This window comes from Pelodiscus sinensis, chromosome 1 (assembly GCF_052426305.1).
Source record: "Pelodiscus sinensis isolate ZL-2025 chromosome 1, ASM5242630v1, whole genome shotgun sequence".
Taxonomy (NCBI): domain Eukaryota; kingdom Metazoa; phylum Chordata; order Testudines; family Trionychidae; genus Pelodiscus; species Pelodiscus sinensis.
This window is the reverse complement of record NC_143052.1, coordinates 189,605,450-189,622,619: the sequence shown is the minus strand read 5'-3', so window position 1 is coordinate 189,622,619 and position 17,170 is coordinate 189,605,450. Positions and strand designations below refer to the sequence as shown.

The following is a 17,170-nucleotide window of genomic DNA, read 5'->3' as shown; positions in this document are numbered from 1 at the left end:
GTGTGCTTACTCAGTGGGAGAGATGGTTTATATTTCATCTGAGAAGCTTATGTACTCACCTGCTAGAACGGCACACACATTGATTGTGAAATCACAGCTTTCACAGTTCGGTGCTTGCTCTGTTGCGCCGCCCAGTGTTGGCATCGGGTTAGCAAGAAGACCTGTAGAGGAGTCCCACGGGCCCCACACAATTAGTATTTCATAAGCATTCTTCCATTATTGTTATGTATGTATTTATTTGGCAGTGCAATACAGCATGCAAGCTGTTCTCTGCTTCTAGCTTGGGCAGTTCATTAGGGAGGCGGTAAGCCTCAGTGTAGGAGAATGGAAGAGGCAGGATTTAATTATTACTTTCTTCCATTGCCTATGGTATCTTTATGGCATTTTAGCTGTTTTTCAGCATTTGCTTGCTGGCATGGCCTGGAATAGAGTAAAACACGGTAACACAAACTGCTCAGGAGAGCTTGTGTTTTCTCTCCTGTAAGAGGGAAGCTCTACCAAGCACTCTCATCTGGCCACAGCATGACAAGCACACCTGTCTTAGTTTTCTCTCCTTCTGAGTCCCCAGAAATAGTCCTCCAAAGCATCTGCCCATGGGTACACATCGCCTGTGTGGTATGCATGTATGCCAAAAGTGCTGTGATGATGGTGATATTAAACTGCTCAAGTCCAAAGCAGCCTGCGAAAAGTTTCAAAAGGATCTCTCAAAGTGGATGACTAGGCCACAAAATGGCAGATGAATTTTAATGGTGATAAATGCAAAGTAATGCATATTGGAAAACATAATGCCAACTGTATGTACAAAATGATGTAATTAGCTATTACCACTCACGAGAGAGATATTGGTGTCCTTCTGGATAGTTCTCTGAAAACATCTACTCTATGTGCAGCAGTAGTCAGAAAAGAAAACAAAATGTTAGAAATCATTAAAAATCAGATAGAAAATAAGACAGAGAATATCTTATTGCCTCTGTATAAGTCCATGGTACACCCACATCTTTAATACTGCATGCAGATGTGGTCTCTTCATCTCAAAAAAGAAATATTGACATTAGAAAAAGTTCAGAAAAGGGGAACAAAAATGATCAGGGGTTTGGAATAGCTAACCATATAAGGAGAGATTAATAAACTGGAACTTTTCAGCTGAGGGGGGATATAATGAAGGTCTATAGAATCATGATGGGTGTGGAGAAAATAAATAAGGAAAAGTTATTTGCTTATTCCCATAACAAAAGAATTATGGGCCACCAGATGAAGTTAATAGAAAGCAGGTTTAAGACAAACAGGGAAGTATTTCATCATACAATGCACAGTCAACTCGTAGAACTCCTTGCCAGAGGATGTTGTGAAGCCCAGGACTTTAACAGAGTTCAGAAAAGAACAAGATAAATTCATGGGGGACAGGTCCATCAATGGCTATTAACCAGGATGGGCAGGAATGGTGTCTCAAGCCTCTGTTAGAAGGTGAGAATCGGTGACAGGGGATGGATCATTTGATGATTACTTGTTCTGTTCATTCCCCCTGGGGCACCTGGCATTGGTGACTGTCAATGCAGAATGGCACTCATTTCATGGTCCATGGTCTGGGAGACATTTCAGAGTCTCTGCATCCTCTAGAACTCCTCAAACAATTTTAACATTTCACTAACCCTCAGAAGTGCTGAAATAAAAGTAAATATCGGGGCATGGAGCCAGCACTGAAGATGGCCTTCATTAATAGAGTTAATATAATGGAAGGTCTACATGAGCTAATCTGAGTGCTCCATGCAATCAGAAATGTCCAGTTCACAGTGTGCTGTGAAGTGCATATAAAATGGGGGTTATCTTGCAGCTCCCACAGAGGAAGGCTGTGAAGTCAATGTAGAACAGGGAACTTAACTGTAAGTATGTAATAGCAAGGGCGCGGTGGCAGCCATGATCATTCTCAGAACCGTTGTCACCCATTGAAAATCTAAGGAGGGGATTTAGATGCTCAACTCCCATTCATTTCCAATTTTAAATTGGAATCCCATATATTTCCTCGCTGTTGTACTGGGAAAAGGGTCTGTGGTGTGACAGAGCAGCTTAGTAGTTTCCACCATGTGTCATGCTCAGGGAAAGCACCCTGTACAATGAAAGAGCTGAGGGTGGAATTTTTACCGTTTGCTCTGTAATTTTCCAGTTCCTCATACTCCAGCACTGAAAAGTGTTAGAATATTTGCCTTGTGTGTCCGCTGCCAGTGATGACCTTGCCCTTTGGAAAGTCCCACCTTCTCGAAGCCACTGACTAATCTTTTCGGCTGCTTAGAAGTGGCACCGCTTTCCAAAGTGCTGCTGGAGGTTGGGATTTAAGGTTTTGTGATTTGTTGGGCCCCAAGTTGGTGGAAAGGGAGAGTAATAGAGCCATTTTGGTCACGTGGCTGGATGTGAGATCAGGTTAACTCAAAGTCAGATTGTAGGGCCCAAATCTGTCCTTTTGCTCACAGAGTTGGAAAGAACAAATAGAAGATGTAAGATGATGAGGATGCAATGGAGGAAGGGGAGAAAGGAATGTAATCGATTGTGCAGAAATAAGGAAGAGCAAAAGAAAAGAGGCAGAGCGGGAGAGAAATAAACTTCTCTGTGTGAATGGCTCTCATCAAGACCATTTCTGTCTTACACTGAGAGGGAAATTTTCACTAGGAGAACTGCTTTCCTTTGGGAAGTTTGACAAAGCATGCAGGTGGCGGGGGGAATGAATAGTGGAGTGAGTGAAGCTTTGTAAAGTAGTTAATGGCCCCAGTCATTTCTTATCTCCCTGTGGGATGACATTAGTAAGCCCTTGCTTAGCTATTGAGATGGGCTCCCAGCCCTCTTTCATCCCATCATTTGTGCCAGATGTTCCCTTTAAAGTGCTATCCAGTAAAGGAGCTGCAAAGCTTGATGCTATGGGACTGGTAGAAATGTTTGCATGTGACAGAGATATTTTTGCAACTGGAGAGAAATGGCTGGCAACAGCAGAGGCTGTTTCACATTTTGTCTGCAGCATGCTCTGCTGGGGACTGACTCATGTTATTATGGAATTTTAACTGATACAGATATCTGGCAAAGCAACTGCTAGCTACTTGTATATACTTGTGAATGACTCCCTTTTACCCATTGACCCTCGTGCTGTAAAATCATTTCTGGAAGACAACATGCCAAGATAATAAGACTTTTTAGCTAGGTATGTATTGTTTGTAGGAATGAAACATTATTTTCGTGGTGCCTTTGAAATTTACCCTAGTTTAGTTAGTGAAGTCCAGATAAAATGCACGCCTATCTAGTCAAGGTACCCCTCAAGTCATTCTCAAGACTCGCACCATAAAGTACTGACTCACATCCTGCAGCTCCTTGCTGTAGCTTCCAGGAAACACAGTTTCATAGTGAGATTTGGCTCACATTGCTCCACTTGGCTAAGATCAGACTGCATGTCTGATCTGCAGTGAAACACTGAGCGCTGTGGCACAAACCAGCTTCAACCGCAACATATCCTACCATACCCTATCCTATCCTATCCAACATAGACAAGACAGAAATTCATGAGTTAAGTTCTCTTCATTCTCGTAGGCACCGTGGTACCAACTCTCTGATTTCCATATCTGACTGACCATTTACACCTGAAACATCCAATGTCATTAAGGTATGATTAAGTTTTAGATTGTAAGATCTTTTAGGTAGATTCCCTCCCATAGTTCAATATGGGTGGTTGTTTTTTTACCTTTAGAAATGAGTGGGCAGTGAAAACAGAGCCACCTAGTGCCACAACAAAGGGATTAAATCCTCAGCTTGGATACATTGGCACAGTTCTACTGAAGTCTGTGAAACTGTGTTGATTTTCACCCGCAAGGAGACTGAATACACATAGGGAACAGAGCTGCTACGTCAGAAGACACTACTTTTTCAGTCACTTTTCAGAGGCAGCTGCACTAGACAGGTTGTGGGCTGTGCAGGACTAGTGTGTTACAAGTTTAACATAAGTGGCTTAGGCAGATCTTAGTATAGCTGTCTGTGCAAGATAGGGTTTTGCATCGGGGCTTAAAGTCAACTTTACTACTGTTTGCAGTTGGGATCATACAGTACTGGAAAATCACCACTGTTTTGACAATGATGATCCTTCTGTAGTGCAGTGCTTCGGTGCCAAGCTCACATTAGCTGAAATACTCGCTAACAATTATGGGGCCTGTGCTGGAAGTTCTCTAGCGCCACCAAGTGACAAACCATTGCCAGGAATTCTCAGGTGGAAAGGCAGAATTACCAATGTTCTTTGAAGATGCCAAGCTTCTGCAAATACTTTGATTTCTCACAGCAATAATAATTAGAAACATGCTAAATAAGAGACCACAGGGAGCAATGTGGGAGGGAAGAGATTTTAACCCTCCTGTCTGAGTCTTTTACCACAGCTTATTTTATTAACCATTAAACATTATGCAACATTGGCACTGTATAATTATAAGTTGTTTTTTAAAGCCAAACATCATAACTTTTTTCATGGCAATACAACATGATGAGGCATGAAAGATGGTCCAATACCTCATGCTTAATAGCTTGTTAGGCAGGAGGCTGAGAGCTAGTGACTACACAGCAAGGTGTGAATTACTGCACTGTAATTATTGCCCTGGAGGGTTTTATTGCAATTACTAACCGCTTTCATTTTGTGACATGTATTTTCTCGTACGCTGAACAGTAGAAATGAAAGTACTTGCTAATAGGAGATATTCAGAAAGATGTGGGCCCAGATCCTCAAATCGGTGTAAACAGGTGCAACTTCACTAACTTTGTGCAATTTCAATCTCCTTTTAAATGATTCTGCAATCTTATTTGGCAATAAGATCCTGAAGACCCAAAAGTCCCTATTATAGCCTTTGGATTTAAACCAGAATAGCTCTGCAGATTCTTTTGGAGTTACTGTGGTTTGGGGAGAAATTCATATTTTTTAAAGCATATTTTTATATATTTAACTTCTCTCTCCCTTTTGTGTGCATACTCGCACACAAAAAACACACTCACTCATTCCTTCCCTCCCTCCCCAACACACCCATTCCCCCGCCCTAAGTTGCTACATTATAAGAAATTTAAAACTTTACTCTGGGGGAGAGAGTGGTGAATTTGAGGAAGGAAAAGTATTTCTTTAAACAGCCTCCTTTTGCCTCAAGCTGTATCATTCAGTGTGGTTTAAGTTAAGATAAACTGAAAGTTTACCGTTGGGTCCTAAAGAAAGGAGGCTATCAGAAACATTTCTAGCTCCCTTTGAAGTCAGTGGAAGTGTTCCCATTGGCTTCTGTGGGGGTTGAACAAAGTCCTAAATACTGAAACAGTGACAGAATTCTCCCCTCTCTCTCAAAAAAAAAAAAACCACCTACAGAATTTTCCAGTGCTATTTTTGTCACTTTCTTTGTTAGTAAATGACTATGAAAAAAAGTGTTGGATGGATCAGTGAGTTTCTAACCCAAATATTGTGGTTATGTGGCATTTGTGTCATTAAATGGAACTCTATTTACTAACCAATCAGAGCTCTTCATTTTTAAAGCCATTCTAGGACAACTGCTAATGAAAATTATGTCTTTGGGAATTCAGGTAACAAAATATACGGTTGATTAGCAGTCCCATCCACAGCAGGTCAACAGTAATTGACAATGGATCTTTAATAGGCTAGGTCAAATATATTGGTAATCTCTGTCCAGTTGTGAGTGGGCAGCATCTGCATTGCAAAAAAATCCCACTCTTGTGTTTCTGGTCAGGGCACAGCACTGAGGTAGTTGTACTGGCATTAAAAGAGGGGTAGAGTGTGTATTTCAGTGTTCAGCTTGCTAACACCAGTTTTTGAAAGCCCACTAGGGACCTCCTTTGTAAAGAAAGATTTGTAAATAACAAATCATGTCAAACCAACCTGATAGCTTTCTTTGATCAGGATAACAAGCCTTGAGGATAAGGTGGAAGCAGTAGATGTGGCTTATCTAGACTTCAGTAAGGCATTTGATACAGTCTCACATGGCCTTCTTATCAATAAACTAGGGAAATACAACCTAGATGGGGCTGCTATAAGGTGGGTAGATAACGGTTCCCGGAGAGTAGTTATCAGTGGTTCACAGTCATGCTAGAAGGACTTAATTAGTTGGGTTCTGCAGGAATCCATTTTGGGACCGGTTCTTTCAATATCTTCATTGATGATTAGAGAGCACACTTATAAAGTTTGCGGACAATACCAAGCTGGGAAAGGTTGCAACTGCTTTGAAGAATAGGATTATAATTCAAAATGATCCTGACAAACTGGAGAAATCATCTGAGGTAAACAGGATGAAATTCAACAAGGACAAATGTGAAGTATTCAACGTGCGAAGGTTCACATACAAAATGGAAAATTACTGCTTAGGAAGGAGTACTGCGGAAAGGGAGCTAGGGGTCATAGTAGACCACAAGCTGAATATGAGTCAACAGTGTGATGCTGTTGCAAAAAAAAAAAAAAAGTGAACAACATTCTGGGATGTATTAGCAGGAGTAGCATAAGCAAGACACACAAAATAATTCTTTCACTCTATTCTGCACTGATTATGTCTCCGTTGTCCAGTCCTGGGTGCCTGGAAAAATCGGAGAAGATCCAGAGAAGAGCAACAAAAATGATTAAAGGTCTAGGAAACACGACGTATGAGGGAAGACTGAGAGAACTGGGCCTGTTTAGTTTGGAAAAGTGAAGACTGAGAGGGGATATAATAGCATTTTTCATACACCTGAAAGATTTTACAAAGAGGAGGGAGAAAAATTGTTCTCCTTAACTTTTGATGGTGGAATAAGACGCAATGGGCTTAAATTGCAGCAAGGGAGATTTAGGTTGGACATTAGGAAAAACTTCCTAACTATCAAGGTGGTTAAGCACCAGAATAAGTTGCCTAGGGAGGTTGTAGAATCTCCATCACTGGAGATTTTAGAGCAGGTTAGACAAACACCTGTCAGGGATGACCTAGAAGACAGGGATTGGTCTTGTCATGAGTGCCGGGGACTGAGCTTGATGAGCTCTCAAAGTTCCTTTCAGTTCTAATATTCTATGATTCTTCTGCGGTGATAGGGATTATAGAACACCTTTCTGATAAAATAGGTTCAAAAGCTGGCTTGTGGGATAGCAGTCTCAGCAGATGCACATGATTTAAATGGGCAAGGAGACCGCATTGTACAGTTTCCCCTCAAGAGTTAGTCCATTTCAGGTGAATAGATATTGTAATCAATGGGACTAGATTGATTTAGTAGATTTGTTCTGTAAGTGGCCTTTCAAGTAACTTTTTAAAAAGCCAGATTAATCTGCTCTGCTTTTCCATAAATCTCCAATTCCAAACAAATGAAAGAAATAAAATATAAATCTCATCTCCATAATACTCAACAAAATAAAAATCTCCAAATGCAGTTTCTTATGGAAGCTCAAAGTCCTGCATCTCAAACTCGAAAGCATCTCTTTCCATGCTGGTATTCATTCTGGGCAGGGTTTCAGCTTTTTGCCAATCTTGCTATTTGCTTCCTTCAGAGAGACAATTAGCCAGTTTCAGTGGTAGGAGAAAATTCTCATTGATGGGAAAACTAGTGACAAGCCATTCTTGTTTTGTGTTATCCCTAAAAGTAAAGGGTAGCCTCTGAAGATAGGAAATTCAGAAACATGTGGGCCCAGGGTAGCCTTTGAAGATAGGAAAATGTCAGTTCCAGATATGAATGCTCACTTGGCAAAAAGAGGCAAAAAATGGCAGTTTCTACGATGGACAAATTGCTTTTGATCAGTATAAATACTGGCTCTCATCCCTGCTGTAAAACTTTGGTCCCAAACTGAAGCCAAACTAATTCTGAGGCTAAAAAACATTGGTTAACTTTCTGTCCTATTTTTAAATATAAAAGTTTGCATTTCCATCACCTGGAAGAACCCTAAATCTCTCTTGAAAGCCTGCACTCATGAAATATCCTGGTTTCCCAATGTTTCAGTTCCAAGATGCTAACACAAGAACTCCTATTTCTGAAGTTCATCCAGAAGTTGACAGATCTTCTATATTCACTATCTCTAACAAAATCAGTTATCACAGAACTAAGTTTGGGGTTTTTCAAGTAAACCTAAGGGCATTACGCACCCCCATCCCTTTGAACTGGGCACCTAACTCCCTAAATATCCTTCAGAAAGCCCATTCTAAATTATATCACAATTTAGCATTGCTATCTTCTACTCAGTGATGTGTTACTTTTGTGGCACAACAACACTGTGCAACCGAAATACTAACATACCTTGACCATGAACAGTTTATGCTTTGTCATTTAAGCCTTAAGACGCTAAATCAGCCTTTCCCTGACCACAATCAAAAAGCTTCACCTGAAGGTGTCTTAACAAAGGGGCAAGTTTTATCTGAATTGTAATAAGTTTCTGTATAAACCATTTTGTTCAGTTCATATGTTTGATCACAGTGTATAGAGGTTAGCAATAACCTTTCTTGCTAAAATACATCTTTTCCTTTGCAGATACAAGGCAAGTACAGCCATCTCCTCCATGGTCCTATGATCAGTCCTACCAATACTTGGGCTCTATCGCCACACCCTCCGTGCACCCGGCCACTCCAATTTCACCTGGAAGAGCTAGTGGCATGACATCTCTCACTGCAGAACTCTCAAGCCGACTCTCAGGCAAGTACCTAAAAAGTATTTACACTAAAAAGATACCACCAAAGCCATATGACTGTTTCCAAACCACAGTAATACCCACTGGTTAGACTCGCATCTTAGCATGTTACCACCTTTTTACTCAACTCATGAGGAAATACATTTTGAGCCTGAAAGAAAAAGTTTTCAAGTGTTTACTTGGCTTTGCCTGAGTGATGGGGTAATCCAGAATGTCTCTGTCAAAAATCAGAAGAGAAATAAATTTTAGCTGCTTTGAAATGGAAGAGACGCAAAAACTATAAAAATAGTTTAGATAGCTGGAGAGCTGCAATATCTGCCAAGAAATAAATGCCATGGATGCTTCATCTCTGCTTCCTTCCCTCACACTGAATTCAGAGCAGATCAGAGCAGATTAGGGGTATACAGTTGAATAGAGGACAGTCGGGATTTATAAGTGTTGTGTTTCACTGTATCATGTTATGTCTGTTGAATTGCACTGCAAAATTTTCCAGGCCAACATAAAAATGTGTCTCCTGAATGAACACCTACCACCTGGTTTTGTGTCATTTATCATGGTACATCTACTGACATTAACCCCCACGTCTTGAACCAACATTTGGGATGTCTCTAGACTACATCCCTTTTTCGGTAAAGGGATGTAAATTAGGCAAGTCGATATTGCAAATGAAGCTGAGATTTGAATTTCCCGTGCTTCATTTGCATAATGGTGGCTGCCACTTTTTTTTGAAATGGGGCTTTTTTGAAAAAAACCCGGCAGTTTAGATGCAGATTTTTCTGAAATAAAACCCTTTTTCAAAAGATCCTGTAAACCTCATTTTTTGAGGAGTACAGGATCTTTTGAAAAAAGAGATTTCTTTTCCAAAAGATCTGCATCTAAACTGCCATTTTTTTCTGAAAAAGCCCCGTTTCGAAAAAAAAGTGGCTGCTGCCATTATGCAAATGAAGCGCGGGAAATTCAAATCCTGGCTTAATTTGCAATATCGACGTGCCTTATTTACATCCCTTTACCGAAAAAGGGATGTAGTCTAGATGTACCCTTGGATATCCACCATCATGAATCATGAATTCTCTAAATGAACGAGAACCCCAGGGCTAACATTCCTATAAGCTCTTCAGAACTTTGCCTTTTGGTGACAAATTTTGGCCTTATTGGAGCAGTTAGTGACCCTTCTGATGTCAGTGGGAGTCCCTAGAGTGATCCACAGTCTATACTGCTGTTGGACTTGTACTGAATTGTGCATTCTTCAAACTATTGTTTTCAAAGATGTACTTATTATCACTTACATATCTCTTCGAATCATCTTAACTTTCCTGGGAAAAGCCACATTTATGCACAAAAACAATAAGGGCCTTCTCCTTGGCAAGGTTGGCAAAGCAACAAATTGAAAGTTTGTGACATAATTGCAGCTAAAATAGACAAAAAAAAGAGTTAGGAAAATTTTCAAACTAATGAACAGAGATATTTTTGAAACACTGTAACATTGGAATTTGTTTTCTGATTTTGCCATATTTACCGAAACAACCCCTACCCTGGCCTGAGGTGTGGAAATGTCAAGGAAACTGGTCTTTCTCTGGGGAATTTGTTGAAAGAGGGGTTATTGACTATCAGGATTATAAAATGAATCTAGAGTCAACCTTCACCATAGATTAGCTGTCACCATTCCATAATACTGTATAACTGCAACTTAAAATTGCAGTGTGATGTTGTGTGGTAGAAGGAAATGTATTCAGGCATTCACTGATCTTGTTAAACAAAAAGGCAGCCTACTTCTAACTTGGCAGATTCAGAAATGAAGCCTATTCCATGTGTGAGAGTTCTTCTAAGAAACATTTAGAAACTCACTGAGGAAATCTGGCTATGTGGCTAACAAGCTTTCAGAATCGGATACTGTAGAATGTCTGTGCTACCTTCCAATCCAGTCAGAGCAGACTGCTTTTTTTTCCCCTTCGTCCACAGTGCTCCTTCTGCACACCCACTCCTTTCAGACAGACTCCACACCTTGTCTGAAAGGAGTTGTCTTCTGGAAAGTTTTCTTGTTGTTGTTATTTTAATCATACATAGTTGCCAAGTCAGAGGACTGACAGCTTCTGTTAATCTGAGACAGGATGAAGATCCTTTTAAGGAGACCATTATGTGTTCAGGTTGCTTAATCCTTTTGGAGGAGGCGTTGGTGGGAGGGAGCCCACTTTCATCTGTGTCCAACCAATGACAGCAGAGGATAGCTGTCAGATCGGCTGTTCAGCAGAGTCAGAGGTGAAACATTTCCATTAAAAGGGAAAAAAAACCACTTGACTCTGTTAATTCCAAAGTTTCCCTCTTGGAAACAAATCTGCAATAGATGTCATTGTACTGACTTGTTAAAGCCAAGATTTTTGAAAGTTTGTAGTGATTTCAAGAGAATCAATTTTCCAGTGCCCAACTTCGTACCCTTCAAGGGAAATGATTTTCTTAATTTCAGTAATGCTGACAGTGTGTACGACTATTATTATTTATATTGTGCTGAATACACATATGTATACATAAAAACTGATGCTACTCCACGGAGCTTCCAATCTTGAAGATGGACAAATAAGGCAGGTTACAAGAAGACACAAATCGCAGGACTGAAAATCTGCAGCACCTACATTCAAGGTCCCAAATTTGCCAATGTGTGGGCCTTTGCAAATAATTTAGCTTTGGTGTCTCCATTTGGCCCTCTCCGAAAGTATTTGTTAATGTCGTGTTACTACATCACAAACAGGCCTGGCCTTAGGGCAAGGCGAGCGAAGCAGTCGCTTTGGGCCCTGCGCATTCAGGGCCCCACGCTGCCCAGCTTCTGGCCCCACCCACCTGGGCCCCAAACACTCTTTGGCCAGGCCTGTTCACAAAGTTACTGTGATGACTATTTTGTTAATGTTTACAGAACACTCTGAAGCTGTGGATGCTCCATAGGCATTAAGTCCTATGAGAACAAATAAACAAACAAACAAAATCCCATAGGACAGGGGCAATCCCTCTTAATTGCCCCTTTACAGAAATGAATCCAAAAGTTTCAGAGAGTCCCGTGTTACCAGTATCCTATCACTGATCCGCTATGAAAAAGTGTTATCCTTTTCCGAGTCATTAAAATCTTGTTCTTTCCATTTAAATTTGATTTGTTTTTCTTCTCTCAAAAACTAGGTGCTCCTGACCTAACAGCATTCAGTGATCCCAGAGTGGGAATTGATCGCTCATTCTCCACTCTTCCTTCAATTTCTGATCCTCGTATGCACTACCCCGGAGCATTCACCTACACCCCAACGCCTGTCAGTTCAGGAATAGGAATCGGTATGTCTGCAATGACCACTGCCACCAGATATCACACCTATCTCCCTCCTCCATATCCTGGTTCTTCTCAGTCTCAAGGCAGCCCCTTTCAGACCAGTTCCCCTTCGTACCATCTCTACTACGGAACATCAGCAGGGTCATACCAGTTCTCAATGATGTCTGGAGGAGATCGGTCACCTCCACGCATCCTTCCTCCTTGCACTAATGCATCCACAGGGTCTACTCTCCTCAATCCCAATCTTCCTAATCAAAGTGATGTGGTGGAGGCCGAAGGTAGTCACAGCAACTCCCCTACCAACATGGGCACCACAGCAAGGCTGGAAGAAGCAGTATGGCGACCATATTGAATTAATTATAAGTAGCGATGGGCCAGGACTAAAGTGCTTCTTATCTCCTGATGCCCATAGGTATCCCATAAATACCTTTCTTGCCTATGGGCACTGCCATGTTTATACATCACTTTCAGAAGCAAACTATCCAGAAGTCAGTACTTCAGGAATGACATAGTGGTGTTAGCCAATCAATGAAGGGATGTCATTCCAGAAAAGTAGCCTTTTTCAAAGGGCTGACGTTCTGGAAAGGAGAACATTTAAGTTGGTCTAGAGATAAGGAAGGTGGGTAGACAGACACCCAGGCCGTTTTCGGACCAGAGGCCTCCAAACGTCTTTGATTTTGGAGGTCTACAAAGTCCTAAAGAGTAGTTCACTTATTATTTTAAGATTTACAATCTAACACAATCTTAGTGAGTATACTTAATCATATGGACGTGTTAGTTATAAGGAAGGTATAGGAAGATTCCCAGAGGGAAACTGTGAATGCTTCTGATTTAGCAATGCTGTGAATGAGAAGTTTTATATCTTGGACATTGACTTTTTTACCAAGTTATATATTCCAAAGAGTATGGATTTTTTATTATTAATAATTTTTTAAGGATGCAACTCATCCTGCTTTGCATCTAACTTCTTTTATTTCTTTCTTGGCACCTTATACATTGCAAAAATATTTCACTTTAAAAAAAAATCATGCTTGCTTTTTATTGCTTTGTCAACCGAAAGAATCAGCCCCTTTTCGATGAGGTAATTTAACTTTTTCTTTTGGACCTTTTTTTAAAAGAAATGGCTACAGCCTTAGGTCATTTTCAACTACTGTACTATTATGGTTTTCTCAATATTTATGCTTGATGTTTAGACTTTTCTTATTTGTTGATACTATTAATATTTAAATATGCTCTTTTTTGGTAGCAGCCAAAGTTAAATCTATAACATGAAAAAAGGCTGAGATAATGATGGGTAATGTGATGTCTAGTTATCTAGCCATATTGTTTACATTTGCTCCATTTATTTAATCCACCATTTAAACCCCCTATAAAGTCGTTCTTTTCCTCTGCTGGTCTTTCAACATCAAGTGTCACTTTAAGGATCAGCAGTATGGAAGTATATAATTTGTAAAGCAGACAATGGTGCCATGCCTCTCCCTTCAACCAAATATTTAGAGCCATATTCTGCTATTGATCCTGCCTGGGCTTCTTATTGACTGTAGCAAGAGTCAAGCACTTATTCAAGAACAGAAACTAGCAGTAGTTGGCACTCAAAAGGTGAAATCCTGGTGCCATTAAAGTTCATTGGAGGTTTGCCATTGATTTAAATTGGGTCAGGACTTCACCCACAGTTCCCAGTACGATTCTCTCCATACCAGTGTACTCAAAAATAAACCAAACGAACAAATCACAAGTAAATGGAGGTGAAAAGTGCTTATCAGATTCAGCTGGAAACCAGAATTTCAAACAAATGGAGTTAAAAATTTCTGTGGTCATAGTTCTGAAGGAAGAATATTCAAAACTGGTGCACAGAATATTCTGTCCTGTAGAAAAATTGTAATGCATTATAATAGTACTAATCTGCTAGTATGGAGTCATCACTGTTGCCCATCATTAACAGCACAAACATATCAGATGTCACTGTAAATTTTAAGGCACTATTTTATTGGAGGGTTTGGTCTGAATGCATTTGTTGTACTACTCATTAATTACAAACTGCTGATGTTGACGTGTGCATTCAAAATGATCAGATTGTTATTTAATGTACCTCTTAAATTAGTGAAACAATTGCAGGTCAACTCAGAAGAGTATTTGAAAGCAGGACTTCAGATCAGTGTTTGTTTAAAAAAGTTAAAAAGGATTTGAATTACAAAGATCCTTGGCTGCAGGCAGCAAAACAGCTGGACTTATTTAAAAAAATTGTTTTTCAAGTTTTCTTTATATATATATATATATATATATATATCTATATGTGTGCGTGTGTGTGTATGTTAGGTTTTGCTTCTTTGTTTTGGTCAGATGCAGTAGCACTTTGGAATAAAACAAATTACAAATTGAAGCATCTAACATGGTCAACAAGGTCATTCTCATGCAGAAGATGAGGAATGTTTCAAACGATCTGAGCAGAATCTCTAAGTTGTTTTCTTATTTAAAATAGTCATTGTCCTTTTAATTCAGTATAATAATTGTATTTTGCTAAGAACAAAAAAGTGGAAGACACAGACAAACTGTGTATTTAAAAAAAAATTAAAGTATATTTTGAAAGTACGGTGAACATACTGAACTTACAGCAGCCTTTGCAACAGTTTGCATAGCTAGTCTCTCTTGTTTCCAGTGACCTTGAAAAAAGGCCTTCTTCCCTGCTTAGACCAGGTATGGGCAATAAGCGTTCCTCAGATCAGACGCAGTTTGTCAAGGTTAGCCCCTAGTGGGCTGCCAGACACTTTACTTACCCATGCGTCTGCAGGAATGGCCACTTGCAGCCACTGTTGGCCACAGTTTGCTTTTCCTGGACAATGAGAGCTGTGAGAAGTGGCATGGACCTGAACACCGCATCTACAGCTCCTGTTGGCTGGGAATGGTGATCCACAACCAACAGGAGCTGTGAGTAGCCATACCTGAAGAAGCAAAGTAAATAAAGCATCTGGTGGGCTGCCATGGGCTAACCCCCATGGGCTACATATTGCCTACTCCTGGCTTAAACTATAGATTCACTAGAGAATGTACACAATTCCACATGAAAAATTATAAATTGGCCATTAAGCAAACCACGTTTGCCTTTTGAAAACCATCCCCCTCCCCCTTAATGCCCAGTAGCCATGTACTTTGTTTTTAAGGAATTGTATTCATCAGCAACAAAGGATGAGGACAATATATGTGGCGTGTCTTTGAGACTGTACAAAAGCACTTAGTAGGTGAAAGAAGGAAGTTTAAGCAAGACATTTCCAGTATTTGTGCAGCTCTAAATTAATTGAGTTTTATCATTCCTGTCATTGCATTAAATCTAAAAGGACAGTTCCATTTCCCTACATACTGCTCTGCCCCAGCTGATGGCTCAGGATTTTAATCCCACTAAATAAAGACAATCATTCATATTCCACTCTTCACCCCCACCCCAGGGTTGTGTTTGTGTGTTCCTTTTGCAGAAGGTAATTTGTAACTATGTTTGAAACAACCCAGCTTAGCAGAGACATTTCTATTAGACATGAGTAAATATAGGACTTTACACTGCCCTGTAAATTACATTTATATCCACTTTAAATCCCCCATTAAACAGCCAGAGCGGGCCTTCATGTAAATGGCAGTCAGGCCCACCCTGTCTTACTGCTACTGAGCATTTATGTATATTTGTGATGAATAATTTTGTTTGAAAGGGAAACAAGCAATTTCCAGAAAGTCGCCCCCACGATATGAGATAGTTGATGGGTGCATTGGTTCACCTGTGTCCTTGAAACATTCATTGCTATTTTCTGAATGACCTTTTACATTCATTTGTTTAAACATTCAAAAATAATTATTATTTTTTATTTGAGCAAAATACCTTCTTGTTTACTTGCATCATAACATTTTTTGTTAATTTAGCTTGGTCAGAACTGATCACTTTGCATTTTTTCTCCTAATTGTAGAAGAGTTGCATCAACAGACTTACTTGTATTTATGTGTGTAAATAGAGTTTAAAAAGCTACATAGCAAAATATTGTTAGTGCTTGTAATTATTCTGCATTTTTTTTTCATTCTTCTCTGTTTTTAATGAACTTACTCTTGTGTTGGCTAAATACTGTAATGATGCTTGCTTCTTTCCAACCTAGTTATTTTAGGCTTCAAAATTAACTACATTTTATTCACCTTTATAAACAGTTATAGCATGGTCTCTGTCAAACACTCCTCACTTTTTTTTTTTTTTTTTTGGTAGGGGAGAAATGAATGTGCAAAAACGGTGGGTTCTTTGTGGTTTTCTGGATGTGACGGTTATAACTTCATTTAGAAAAAGAAACTTTCAGTCTGAAATGACTGTGAGATAAATTTGATAGAGAATGCAATGGGAAATGTGGTCCTATCAGAACAGCATCAGAGTATATTTGTTCAGCATTTACTGGATATGTTTACAAAACAGATGTTGCAATGTACTAGAATGGTCACATTTTCCTTGAACACTGCACAATTTTCATAAGGGGAAACTTTCAAGCACTGGCGGTTTATTTGTTGTTGTTGTTGTTTTAGCCAGATAGGAAAAGAAAATGGAGTAGATTTCCCCACTACAAGATGTCTCTAGATACCACGTCAGAGTAGACACTTACTGTACATAGTGAAGTCAACGTCCAGTGCTACAGGAAAATTCATTATGACTAGCATGCCAAGCAGCAGGACTGCTGAGTTAGTTCTAATGGAGACTTGCTTTCTTTCTTTGTACCACAGTTTCTTCTGTAAATTCAATATTATCCTTAGTGTGAATGACAAATAAAATGTTTGACAAGTATGCATACTGGATTGGTTCATTCTTTTATTAGGAGGGGACTAGCCTGTAACACCAATAATTAAAGGCCTTTGGCAAGGTATCAGTCACAATTTCAAAAATATTTTCCTTACAGTTTGCAGTCATATGCTGTGACAGGCTTACTCCTTTTTTTTCTTTCATAGAAGGCCAGCACAAGACCTATTAAGCAACTTAAGTCTTCAAAATAGGACTTTAATGGTGCAGAGACCCAACAATTGAATTTAGTCTCTGGCTGCTTAATTAAATCAGAATATTCCAAAAGGTGCTGTATCTTCTCTCCCACTCTAGATCTTTCTTCAAATACAAAACATTACAGTACATTTCCCCTGTTTCAGAAGGGTCTTACTTGTCTTCAGTAGGTGCTCCGACAGTATTTTATCTCTTTCACCATTTTATTTGGCATTGTAGGATG

The 17,170-nt window shown here is 39.7% G+C and overlaps 1 protein-coding gene across 6 annotated transcripts in view; it reads left to right on the top strand.

Moving 5' to 3' along the window:
* Window positions 1–16,742, top strand: part of RUNX1 (RUNX family transcription factor 1) — a 241,364-nt gene extending 224,622 nt beyond the window's left edge. For all 6 annotated transcript variants that reach the window (XM_075911479.2, XM_075911467.2, XM_006126006.5 and 3 more), the window contains 2 exons: window positions 8,482–8,643; window positions 11,801–16,742. In XM_075911479.2, the coding sequence (XP_075767594.2) occupies window positions 8,482–8,643; window positions 11,801–12,294 (656 nt within the window). In that variant the 3' untranslated portion in view covers window positions 12,295–16,742. The remainder of the gene's footprint in view (window positions 1–8,481; window positions 8,644–11,800) is intronic.
* The last annotated feature ends 428 nt before the right edge of the window (window positions 16,743–17,170 follow it).